The 13,765-nt window shown below is 40.8% G+C and overlaps 1 protein-coding gene across 1 annotated transcript in view; it reads right to left on the bottom strand.

The window, feature by feature from the left end:
- The window catches only part of EFCAB6 (EF-hand calcium binding domain 6), a 212,375-nt gene that overhangs the window by 129,154 nt on the left and 69,456 nt on the right, over positions 1-13,765 (bottom strand). The window contains exon 7 of the mRNA XM_089680804.1: positions 5,745-5,881. Coding sequence (XP_089536930.1) covers positions 5,745-5,881 — 137 coding nt within the window. The remainder of the gene's footprint in view (positions 1-5,744; positions 5,882-13,765) is intronic.

The raw sequence follows: 13,765 nt of genomic DNA, 5'->3' as shown, positions 1-13,765 counted from the left end.
TTTTGATGGTTGGTCAGTGATGGTCTGGGGAGGCATATCCATGCACAGACCTCTACAGGCTAGACAATGGAACCCTGACTGCCATTAGGTATCAGGATGAAATCCTTGGACCCACTGTCAGATCCTACGCTGGTGCAGTGGGTCCTGAGTTTCTCCTGGTGCACGACAATGCCCGGCCTCCTGTGGCGAGAGTAGGCAAGCAGTTCCTGGAGGATGAAGAAATTGATACCGTTGAATGGCTTCCAAGCTTGCCTGACCTAAATCCAATAGAACACCTCTGCGATATCATATTTCTGTCCATCCAACGCCACCAGGTTGCACCTCAAACTGTCCAGGAGCTCAGTGATACCCTGGTCCACATCTGGGAAAAAATACCCCAGGACACCATCCATCATCTCATTAGGAACATGCCCCAGCATTGTCAGGCATGCATACAAGCACGTGGGGGTCATACAAACTACTGAGTACCATTTTGAGTTGCTGCAATGAAATTTCAGCAAAATGGACTAGCCTGCTGCATCATTGTTCACTTTGATTTTTGGGATGTCTTTGAATTCAGTCCTCTGTAGGTTGATAATTTTAATTTTCACCAAACGATGGGGCATCATTATATTCCTAACACATTACCCAGTCCATATCAGTATAGAATTAAGCATGAGATTTTTCCCTATTGAGGTCTGATGTGTTTTCAAAGTGTTCCTTTAATTTTTTTGAGCAGTGTACATGATTTTACACAGGGAGTCTGCCCTGTGGCAGTAAAACTGCTATAGGGTGGAGGGAAACTGATTAAATACTGTTTTCATAATTGTTTATCATTTGTTGCATATTAACACTACTGTCATCTAGCAACTGCTTCCTGTCAACCATCAAAAATAAACAGGCTGCACAATGAAGACAATCAACCTCCAGCCAAGGTTTATTTCAATGACAAGAGAGAACTCGCTCCCAGCCAAAACTATGCCCCCCAACATGTTTCACCCACAGCAGGGATTAATCATGATTAAGTCTTGATGTGGGTAAAACATGTAGGGGGTATTGCTTTGAGTGGGAGTGAGTGGTGTGCTGTCATTGCACCAAAACTTAACTGTACTTGGATGTCTTCAGTGTATGGCCCATTATTTGGATGGTAGACTACAGTGGAACAAAAGCAGACTCCAGGGTCTTGGCTCCCAGCTGACTGCAGGAAATTGAGGAAAAGAGAGGCTGGCCTGTGAGCGGTGAAAGTGGTTGGGTAATGCAGACCATAGACGGGTCGTTTATCAGCTGACTTTTCATCCGCATGAAAAATCAGCCGATATTCACACCGTTAGTGGGGCCAGCCCATCAGCCATTTTTCGCGGATCTCATTTATTTTTATCGGTCATGCTGGAAAATCAGCAAAAAACGGCTGTTTTTCGTGGACATTGGTGGCAGCATCGACAACGGGACTGACCGATTTTTTGTTTATCGGCCAAAAATTTGGCCAATAAATGGCCTGTCTATGGCCTGCCTAAGTCCTTGTCTAAACACAATCCATTGATGGCTACATAGAATTTGTCAGGGCACATATCCTGAGAGTGCTGTCATGGCTGCTTGCAGTCTCCATTGAGAGAGCATGTAATAAAGTGACTAAGTACTGTCCTTGATACTTTTTTTATTTGCACTAACATATCCAAATTTTAACAACATTTTTTCGGGGTGTATCCCTTTTTCAGTGTCCCAGACAGTACTCAATTGTACTTGTTGCAAGTGCATTAATATGGCTACAATCACCTCAAACCCTTTAACAGCAAGTGCTTGAAAACGGATAACAGTATTATTTTAATGAAAGCTGCAACCTAGAAAAAAATAAAACTAACTTAATACACTGTACACTATTCTGCTTGTTTAAAACATATATTACAGTTTTAAAAACCTTAATTCTATGAATAGGTTGTATGTATATATGTCATTCCCCGTGTATACTCTATATGCATGGGGAATGACACTTTTACCAATTTCTGATGAGACATTCCTTGTAACATAACTACAATGGATAGATACAATAGTTGTATCTATTGCTATTCTAATATCCTCTTTATAGAGTCAGAGTTTGATGCTGACAGTATGAATAAAGCAAAATTATATGTATTTGCACGACAGTTTATTGGCCAAACTCATTGTGCAATTATCATCCATTAACAGAGAAAATAACACATGACCTTTTTAATGCTGGCTAATGATGAACAATGCTTGTTAGACATACAGGAAAAGCAAACTCCTGTGCTTAATGACCCACCCTGATTACTGAGCATGTAATGCCAATAAACATGAGCTGGCTAATTTTGGTCATTATTTTGCCATTATCATTTTTTATCCTAGAGTGCGTACAATCTTCAATAATACCAGGACTAATGCTTAGGTATGGAGTTGCACTGCTAGGGCACTAGCATCACAGCCAAATTCTGGGCAATGAAAGGCAAAGTTTCTACACTTTTTAAAGGTGCTGAAGCCCCTTACTACCTCCAGCACATTCCAGCTGGCCAGTGATACTGCTGACTTGCTGTAGTTTCTAATGCACAGTGTAGCTCACAGTGTGCAGTGAAATCGGAGAACACAACTGAAGCGGAAAGTACAGCTGGAGTACAGTTTTAAATATCCATGAGTTTCAAATTTGATTATTAGATTTTTACATCATACACTTTGTATAAACAATGATAATACACAGTATTTTATATCATAAATGCATAAACAAAGATAAGTGTAAAGTTATATAACTGAAAATTGTATAAGTGAAAAATTGTGAAAGTCTGTGACAAGTCCATATACAAATATTTGCAATCTGGTGATGTGCACGTGTAAGTGAAAGACCTCCACCTTCCCCTTTTGGGTATTCCCTCACCTCCACAATATGGCCCTCCACTACAAAGGTCACATTATTATTATTATACAGGATTTATATAGCACCAACAGTTTGCACTGCGCTTTACAATACATAAAGGAAGGCAGTACTGTTACAATACAAGAGGGTATAGAAGGCCCTGTTCATAAAAGCTTACAATTTAATAGGGTGGGGCAAGTGGTACAAAAGGCTAAAAACATGGGGGATGAGCTGATGCAATTGATAAAAGTTTAGTTGGAGGCGCGATAGGCTTCCCTGAAGAGATAAGTTTTAAGGGATCGCCTAAAGACAGCCAGAGTAGGAGATTGAGATAAAGAGTTCCAGTGGATGGGAGAGGCTCAGGAGAAGTCCTTGAGATGAACATGGGAGGAGGAGATAAGGGAATTTGAGAGTTGGAGGTCTTGAGAGAAGTGGAGAGACAGTTTGAGTGATAATTGGAGACAAGATTGGTGATGTAGTGAGTTGTGAATGGCATTGTATGTTGTTGTTAGAATTTTGAATTTAATTCGCTGGGCACTGAGCAGATACAGTTGTGTTAAAAATAATAGCAGTGTGTTGAAAAAAGTGAATAAAGCTCAAAATCCTTCTAATAGCTTTTATTTCCATACACAAAAATGCATTGGGAACACTACGCATTCTATTTCAAATCAAAACATGAAGAAACATATATCAAATTTGTGTTGTTCCTCTAAAAAAACTGAAGAAAAGTGAATATTAGACTGTCCAAAAAAATAGCAGTGTTTGTATTCTTCTTTACAAACTCAAACATTCACTATATAAACTGAAAAATGCTTTCCTTTGAATCACTTAATTAATATTTAGTTGTATAAGCACTGTTTCTGAGAACTGCTGTACATCTGCGTTGCATGGAGTCAACCAACTTCTGGCACCTGTGAACAGGTATTCCAGCCCTGGATGATTGGACTACATTCCACAGTTCTTCTCTATTTCTTGGTTTTGCCTCAGAAACTGCATTTTTGATGTCACCCAGAAAGTTTTCTATTGGATTAAGATCCGGGGATTGGGTGGCCACTCCATAACGTCAATCTTGTTGGTCTGGAACCAAGATGTTGCACGTTCACTGGTGTGTTTGGGGTCGTTGTCTTGCTGGAACACCCATTTCAAGGGCATTTCCTCTTCAGCATAAGCCAGCATGACCTCTTCAAGTATTCTGATGTATTCAAACTGATCCATGATCCCTGGTATGCGATAAATAGGCCCAACACCGTAGTATGAGAAACATCCCCATATCATGATGCTTGCGCAACCATGCTTCACTGTCTTCACAGTGTACTGTGGCTTGAATTCAGTGTTTGGGGGTCGTCTGACAAACTGTCTCCGGCCACTAGACCCGAAAAGAACAATCTTACTTTCATCAGTCCACAAAATGTTGCGCCATTTCTCTTTAGGCCAGTCAATGTGCTCTTTGGTAAATTGTAACCTCTTCAACACGTCTTTTTTTCAACAGTGGGACTTTGTGGGGGCTTCTTGCAGATAGCTTGGCTTCACATAGGCATCTTCTAATTGTAACAGTACTCACAGGTAACTTTAGACCTTCTTTGATGTTGCTGGAGCTGATTGTTGGCTGAGTCCTTGCCATTTTGGCTATTCTTCTATCCATTCGAATGGTAGTTTTTCGCTTTCTTCCACGTCTTTCAGGTTTTGGTTGCCATTTTAAGCATTTGTGATCATTTTAGCTGAGCAGCCTATCATTTTCTACACTTCTTTATATGTTTTCCCCTCTCCAATCAACTTTTTAATCAAGGTACGCTGTTCTTCTGAACAATGTCTGGAATGACCCATTTTCCTCAGAATTTCAGAGAGAAATGCACTGTAACCAGCATGTACAACATTTGCTGCCTTCCTTCCTTAAATAAGGGCAATAATTGCCACCTGTTTTTCAAAGGATGAATGACCACACTAATAGAACTCCACACTGCTATTATTTTGAACATGCCCCTTTAAATTAGTGATTCAATTACACAGAATCATCAGCATGCATGTCATGACTGTTGGGTTTGTTGGATTTCTATTACTCTACTACACCTGCTAGTAAATTATTTGCCATGTAGAAATATAATTTCTACCAAAACAGTGATTGATCAGGTTAGTGATGTCTGACTGCTATTATTTTGAACACAACTGTAGATGATCCTGCCAGCAGCATTCATGATAGACTAAAGAGAGGATAGCCTATGAAGAAGTAGGCCTATGAGAAGGGAGGGGCAATAGGTGAGGTAAGATAACAAGAGAGTGAATGAGTAGCTTGGTGGTTTCATTAGTTAAAAAGTAGCAATGTTATCTATGTTACAGAGGTGAAGTCTACAAGTTTTGACAGCAATTGGATTTGGGGTGAAAGGACAGGTCAGAGTCTAGGGTTACACCTAGTACCCTGGCACAGGGGGGACTGATCTTGATGGAAATATCATGGAGGAGGGCACGAGCAGGGAGGAATATTATCAGTTCAGTTTTAGAGAGATTTAGTTTAAGGAAGTGGTGCGACATCCATGCTGATATGTCAATTAGCAAATTAGTAATGCGAGAGGAGACTGAAGGAGTAAGGTGATCACATCCACTAGCACTAGCTTGAGACCTGATGTAATATGCATGTCCCTTTCCACCAGGTCTCAGGCAGATGCTAGTGGATGTAATTAGCAATGATAACTCATCAATGTGGTTCAGCCCGCAGGAAGGCAACACCAGAAAGCCTTCACCTCATAAACCCAACACTAAAATCTAGATGGCAACCCAGCCACCCAGAAGAAATTTTAAGCTTTCAAGCTCAAATTGTTGAGTGTTTTGAGTATTATTTATTTTAATCATTGATTTATTCAGGCTGGTACACAAAACCATTTATATATTCTGCATTTTATATCACACTTACTTTTCATACTCCACATTCTTCATCTTGAAGCAGTAGTTTTCCAGGACACGTCGCAGTTCATGTTTTTGAATTTGACCATTTTGGTTATAATCAAACAGTCGACAGGACCTGACAATGTTTTTCATATTCTTGGATATCTGGAAGAAGGAGAAGAGGCTTCGTCATAATTACTATGTAGCACATAGCTTATGAAACATAGGATAAATGTAGAATGCAATTTTTGCACAACAAAAGGAGAGCACAAAGGGGGAGTTTTTTTTAATAGAACTGCTGACTTTCAAAATAATATTGTCAGCATATTTTACAGTGTCAGAATCTAAGAGTCTGGTGGAGTGTATTTTTGAAATCATCATACGTGACGTCACAGTGCATCAATATTGCTCTCCTGAAAAATTCATGGTCACTGTCTTGGTTCCTTCTGCCGCAACTGCTGTCTTTTCTAAAAGTTCTTCTGGGCCCAGTGTCTTCCCCATTCCGCCATCAAGTGGCCACTTATTATGTAAGTCCTGCATGTTGAAGTTACATTGGCCTGGAACCCATCTCCATTCTTGGTATCTTGCAGTTGCCTGGGCAGTCAGGGAGTACACAAAAACAAAATTGCTAGGAGAGAGGGAAAGAACCCCTGCCAAATAACTCTACTCCCAACACTTCAACATCCCTTGCTTTAAAGCAAAAATATAATGGTTCTGGGTATCTTTTTTTAATTTATTTTTTTAAGTTTAGAAATTTTTAAACTAATGTTTTGCATGTGTTTGCTTCTATTATTTAGGCCTGTTGTACATGGGAGAAAAAATGCTGAGTTTTTTTACTCATCTGAAATGGGATGCACTGTTGTCTATGGGGCTTTGCACACAGCTGAGTAAAGATCATAATACAGCATTGAGTACAGAGCAGTAAAACAAAAATATTAAATTTTCATTTGATGCAGTAATTTACTTGCATGTTTACTCGCTTTGGCCCCTTGCACACGGGCGTCATAAGTATAAATGAGAGTATTACAATACTGCAATGAAGAAGATGCCTTTATAAACCAAGCTATCACCTTGTAAAAGTAGCAGTAGTATACATGGCCTGTGCAGAGAGCAGAGCTGTGGAAGGAATCCAGCAGACCCCACCTTAGAAGACTACAGGAGGGGACATAGACAGGACCAGTTACCCTGCACAAGGAGAGACAGCAGAAATGACCGGTCTTTAATACAGGAAGCTCCTGCACAGAAGCAAAGATTCACACTGGATCACTTCACAGATCTGGAAGAAATACACAAAGCACACCAAGATTCAGGGTAGAATACACATGACTTGTAATTAGACAATGTTTGCTTATCCCAGAGTTTAGCTTTAAACTTTAGGTGTTTCTTGGGAGACACTGTCATGGCTGACTGCAAGCATTTCTCAGTGTGTTCAGTGTGTCCTGTCCAAATAAAAAGGTTTAGGGACAGGGTGATCTTCCTCTCTTTAATACACAATGGAGAAGCCCAGCGTGTAAACATTTACCCTTTGTTGGGACAGAAAGTGTTCAAATCTACAACTGATGAGATGAGATCTGTTACATGAGATCTGTACAGTCAGGAATAATTATGACAAACACAGCTCCCCAACCCTCTCATAAACAAAGAACTAATAGGAATTTTCAGTGCTGGGGTTTCCAGAAAAGAGCACCTTAACCACTTCCAGTGTGAGCCAATTCTGGCATTCCTTTCCTACATGTAAAAAACATTTTTTTTAATGGAAAACAACCTAGAATTCCCAAATATTATATATTTATTTTAACGCAGAGGCACTAGAGAATAAAATGGTGGGCATTACACATTTTTATGTCACACGATATTTGTACAGTGGTTTTTCAAATGAAAAGTTTTTTGAAAGAATACACTTTAATGGATTTTAATGCACAAAACACAACATAATACCCAATTGTTTGGTAGAATATAAAATGTTACGATGAATCAATAAATACTAAAACATGTCATGCTTTAAAATTGCATCCGCCTGTGCAACGGCACCAAATTACAGTACCTAAAAATCTCCATAGGCAATGCTTTAAAAGCCTTTACAGGTTACCAGTTTAGGGTTACACAGGAGATGTAGTGCTAAAATTATTTCTCTCGCTCTGAAGTTCGCTGTGATACCTCACAGGTGTGGTGCGATTGCGGTTTACATATGTGTGCAGGTCCTACGTGCGTGTTTGGATTTGTGTGTTAGCATAGAGGAACAGGGGCAGTTTAAAAAAAAATGTTTAATTAAAAAAAAAAGTTTTGCACTGTAACTACTTTTTTTAATCAACATTATTGCTATTACAAGTTATAAACAATATTTCTTGTAATAGCATGGTCCATGACAGGTCCACTTTATTGGAATCCCCATCTCCCCTTTAACCTCCAATTCAGTGGATCAAACACAGATCAGTTCGATCCGCTGCCTCCCTGGCCGTTAATGACCAGGTAAACAAAGGACCAGAGCAAGAAGTGATGAGATCCTCATCGCTTCCTGTTTCTGAGGTCGCACAGTGAAAGGAACGACATCCGTTTCTCTTACTGTGTGCCGGGAGCCGGAAGCTGCCGGACGTGTCCTTGCCGGGCTCCCCGATTGCACAGGAGAGCCCGGTAAAGGCAGTGACAGGAAGGGAATTGGGACATCTGCCATCTGTAAAAGTAATCCAGTGGCTCATTAGCCGCTCAGATTACCTTTACTTTGTAGGAAATTGCCAGGGCTACAAAAGGATATCTCGACCATTGCTGCAGCGACGACTGAGATATCACACTTCCCGTGGGAGAATGTTTATAAATGTACCTTGGATGAGAAGTGGTTAAAGGGTAAGCTGCAATTTTAATGTTTTTCTTTTAAGTTATGCTATGTGAATGGGAATGTGTAACAAATATAAAGTAGGTGGTATGCACAATTGGCTGCAATCATGGAAAAATACTTAGAAGATAAGTTCACCTTTCTATAAAAAATAAGTGCACATTTTTTGCAGGTAAAAAAATGTGCGTTTATTATTTTTTGTAGTAGGAGCTTGTAAAGCATTGCATCAGCGATCAGCAGATCGCAGATGCTATGCAGGTCTCCTGCAGACCTATCAGTCTATCTGCTTGCTCGTACATCCCCGATACTTCTGGCAGGAAGACTCAATGAGAACTACAAGCCGACAGCTGCTAAGGCTGTCGGAACTTGTAGTCCTTTAGTTCACAGAATGGATTCCCTGTACTGCTGTCACGGGGGGAGGGGGGGGGAATCTGGCGGCGGATTCAGGATTGGGAACATGTTATGTGTTCCACCTTAAAAACATATCTTTTTAAAGATCATGCTAAAGCATATGCATGGGCAAAATAAAAATTCAGTACATCTTTCAAATACATGCAGATTGGAACACAGATGGCACCTGGTGTGGATTTTATTAATTACCTATTTTATCCCAAGTAGAAAAAAATAATTGGCCTTACATACACTTTAAACTGTAGGTAAACCCTAACAATGAACTTCTTCTGTTTGCTCCCTTTACATTTATTTAATATACTATTAGAAGCATTTTGTTATATCTGTTTGTAAGTGTAAAAATATGATTTTTGTACTTGCTGTAAAACCCTGTTCTTGGGGTTCATTGAGCTACATAGGACAGCTTTAACTTTTGGTTATACTGCCCTCTAGAGAAGGATTGACACTGGCAAACAAAAAAATCTAGGGCACCCCAGGAAAACCCCTTTAATTACTTACAGTTTTAAGCAAAGCAATACTGAGAGCATGGACCCCAATTAAATGATCTTACAGTGAGTAGCATAATCCATTGTTCTTTCTTGTCCATTGAGGGACACAGAAAGTCTTTTGCATTGGAGAGGTTCAAATACATTACAACTGAGGGGTAGTCAACATAGCAAACAAATACTAACAGGTCTAAAACAAATAGCAGAGAACTGAGGACTACTTCTACTTTTAGAGGGCCACCTCTGAAAGAGAATCTTACACCTGAAGTTGGCTTCCACCTAGTAAATCTTAAGGCTGTACACACATACTGAAAGTCAGCCGTTTCAGGATGCTGACTTTTGGTACATGTGTACTGCTATTTGTTTAACATAAGCTAGTCTAACAACTGGCTGTTGTTAAGCTTTCTTCCTGGAAAACCAGCATTTGATCTGCACTTGCAGCCAATGGCTGTAAGCACTGATCAGTGTATTCTGTCAAAGTACAATAGCAGTGTTGATGCAGGGATCTGTCAGTTGTTTTCATTCAATCTCCTGGTTGAACAAAAAACTGAACATATGCCCAGAACTAGTGGGTTTCAAGAGGAGTTTTTTAGCTGTAAAAACCGCTCTAATGCTGGTAAACGTGGTAACACGTGATAAAACGTGGCAAACCAGCAATTTGTAGCCAAAATGTTTTAATTTTTTTGTGCTATAAAATGCTATAAACTGCTAATGCAGAAAAACGCTAAAATAAGTGTAAAAACTTGATTTTTTAACATGATTTTATACAGCTAATGCTACCGGTGTTTTTAAAACGCCCAGTGTGCATGAGGCTTTAAAAGTCCAAGAAGTACTGATAGATCCAGAAGAGTATGCCTTGACAAGAAAGGGTGAAACCCAAACTTTGAGACCATAAGCTTGGATGATGGTCTGCCTGAGCTACCTAGAGATGGTATAGAAACTGGTGCATGCTTTAAAAGTCCATCTGGGATTACAAAAATAAAATCAGTCTTTTTGGAAGAAGCAGTGGCAGAGAGACAAACTGTCACAGCCTGAACCACATCCAGGCAACAAAAAAAAATTTGGGGCACTTGGGGCGAGACAAAGGGATGAAAAAACAACAACCTAGTTGAGGTAAAAGTCAGAAACCAATTTGGACAAGTGGAAGTCCTTAAAACCACCTAGTCTCTATGGAGAAAAAAAGGGTTCCTTGCAGGATAAGGCCACCACTTCAGACACAGGTGGCTACAATGCACCAACTTGCAGGTGAGAGCAGAGAGATGAATGTCTCTCATGAGTTCAAATGGTGGTTTAGAGAGAGAACCAAAATCAGATCCCATAGTCACGGGAGGATCTACCTGGGAGATCCACGGTACAAAAGTCCTAATCAAATAATGAAAGCACAGCATTCTCTGAAACAGAATAAAGAGGGAAAAAACATGACCCTCGATAGTGCTAGAAACTGGTTCAAATCCAGCTGAAGGAATGAGAGAATTCGTTCACGGACAATTTCCTGGGGTGAAAGATATAAATAGATTTCATAGTTTCAAGGAAACACAGACTCCTATCCATCAGAACCTGAACTTCCAAATGCTGCTAAAGCCTACAAACATGAAGAAAGATGGAAAATCAATCCTTGGGACTGAAGATCCAGACAAGCCAGTAGAACCCACGGAGCATCTGCTAGGATCCTTACAAGGTCCATGTACCACATCCCCATAGGGTCATTGGAAGGCTCTCTAACTAGATCCTGTAGAGCAGAAAAGGAGTACGTTTTAGGAAGGAAAGGCACAGATAAGAGTGTATTGAGCCCACACAGTCACCAACACACCTACTGCTTCCTCTACTGCTAGAGGATACCTGTACCTGGAGACAAATCTGCCCAGTTTTTTGTTGAAGATGGAAGCCAGGATGTCCGCATCCACTGTCCCTTACCTGCAACACACATTACCTGCAACATAAGAGTATAGAGACCACTCCCCTGGGTTAGAGTACTGATGGATGAAGTCCGCCTGCTAAATGTACCTGCCTAGAATGTACACAACTCACAAGGATGATATGTGAAGTTCTGCTCAGGGCAGAATCCAACATACTGTACCTCTCTTACCATGGTGATACTTCTGGATCCTACCTGATGATTGATGTATTCCACTACCCTGGCATTGTCTGAACCTGAATCAGTTAACTCTTCAGTAGGACGGTCCACGTGTCTAGAGACAGCCAAATTGTCCTAAGTTCCAAGCCGTTGATCAGCAGCACAGTTCATGAGCACAGACTGAGTTCCCTTCATCTGCAGGGTGCCCAGGCCTCTCCCCTAGCCCAACAGGATATGTCCTTCACCAGGATCCTCCAATAGATGGGAAGGAAGCATTTTCCTGACTCCAGAGACAGGTTCCTGATTCACCAGGCCAGGGATGGGACAACTTGACTTTCAGTGATAGATGAATCAGTCTGTCCAGAGACCAGATCAACTTGTCCCATTAAGAGAGAATGTTGCATTGTAGAGGTCTAGTAAAACTGAGCAAATGGGACTGCCTTGAAAGAGGCTAGCATGATACCAAGGACTCTCATTCAAAAGTAGAAAATCCTTCAGCTCCTGGATTGGAGAGTCCAAATCTGAAAATTGTGTCCAGATATTCCAAACAATGGATAGGTTCCATCAATGATTTCTGAGGGCTCTGGATCCATACAAATCCTTGTATCGTCCGGATGGTTAACAGGACATTGTCAAACAAAACCTGTCTCAACTGTTCCCTCAAAAGGAAATTGTCGATGTATGCTACAGTAGGTGATGCCATGAGAATACAGCTAGGCTAGTGTCAGGAAAGTCATGCTCAAAGGAATGCTCGTGCTCAAAGGAATGTCCGTTCTCAAATGAACACCCATGCTCAAAGAAATGAGCAAGCACACAGAACAGTACATAGAACTGTGCACAGCCTTAGGATCCTGGGCACATCTGTAAAGGCATGTGCACATTCATGTGCACATAAACGTGCAAATGAGCATTAGTATTGTGCACATGCTTATATGCATAATTTTGCTTGTTTAAATGACTTTGCCGCTTAGAGGCCTATTTAAAGCCTTACAGGTCTCAGGTTCATTGCTGAGTGGCCATCAGTTCCTTCTTCTTGTGACCTGACCCTGTGCTCATGTGTATCCTGACCCGGCTTGGTCATCCTGTTTGTACCTGAACCTTTGTTGCTGACTATGATTTGTGACCTGGCCTTGCTTCCTGCTTGCTGTTCCGGTACATCTTCCGCTCGCTTGATGCTGACCTTGGTGTGATCTTACTCTGCTCCTGGTTCCGACTTTGCACTCCTGCTGCCTGAGATTCAGTATCTTCCTATTTACCTGTTGATCTGCTCCAGCTCTGCATCCACTTTCAAGATATTCAGAACCAAATCTCTTACAGGCACCCATTCCACTGTGTGCCCTTTTGTACTCTGTCATCATCTCCAGGGGAAACAGGACAAGAGGTGTAAGGGGAGCCCTCTTGCCAGCTCGGCCTCGACAAGGTACATGACAGCTAGTACTAATGTCAGCACTTAGTAAGCATTTTTGATGTCTACAGAACCAAGAAAGTGTCCCCAGCAAAGGGAGGTGATGGGAGATTTAGTAAATTATATGAAGAACCCTTGCAATCAAATGAAGACATTCAGAGTTTTTACATCCAGAATGGGGTGAGTGCCCTCTGTAACCCTGGGAATTGAAAGTAGGTAGGTGGTCTTTTTCCTGTTCCTTGGGGGCCCCCTCAAGATACCAACGGTCACACCTGGACACAGCTACGAGATCTCGGAAAGTGAATGCACTCAAATCACCTCAGTTGCGATTGCAAACACTTCAGTTTTATTGGCATAACATCAGGGTTATTATACTGTAGTCTTTAGGCAAACACACCCTCAGACCATCCAATTAAATACATGTACATTGTTTTACCTTAACTCAACAATTATTTGTATGAGGTTTGCATTTTCACTCTTCTGCTTTATCTATCATACCATATCTGGTCTATCGCCCAGACCATGGCTGTAATCTGACCCAACACCCAAGTTGTGGTTAAAACTTTTCAGAAGTGAGAGTAAACCTTATCTCCTTTTTTGTAAAGTTTGCAAAAACACTCATTTCTACATGAAGCCGACATAGACAGTTTTGTTAGTGTGTACATATCTCATATATGTATGTTAAACTAGCATCTTGTATTAGTGTATACAAAATGGATTCAGTTTTATTCCATTTAATCCTTTCAGGAATGGTAAAAAGATTGGAGTAAAACTCCGGAAGTCACAAAAACGAAAGGCAATGACACCATAATCCAGAAGAACTGAGAGGGCTTGATGGAGATCT

Source organism: Staurois parvus, unplaced genomic scaffold (assembly GCF_062004578.1).
Source record: "Staurois parvus isolate SC_StPar_1 unplaced genomic scaffold, SC_StPar_1.0 ptg000249l, whole genome shotgun sequence".
In the NCBI taxonomy this organism is placed as follows: Eukaryota; Metazoa; Chordata; class Amphibia; order Anura; family Ranidae; genus Staurois; species Staurois parvus.
This window is presented reverse-complemented; position numbering and strand designations above follow the sequence as displayed.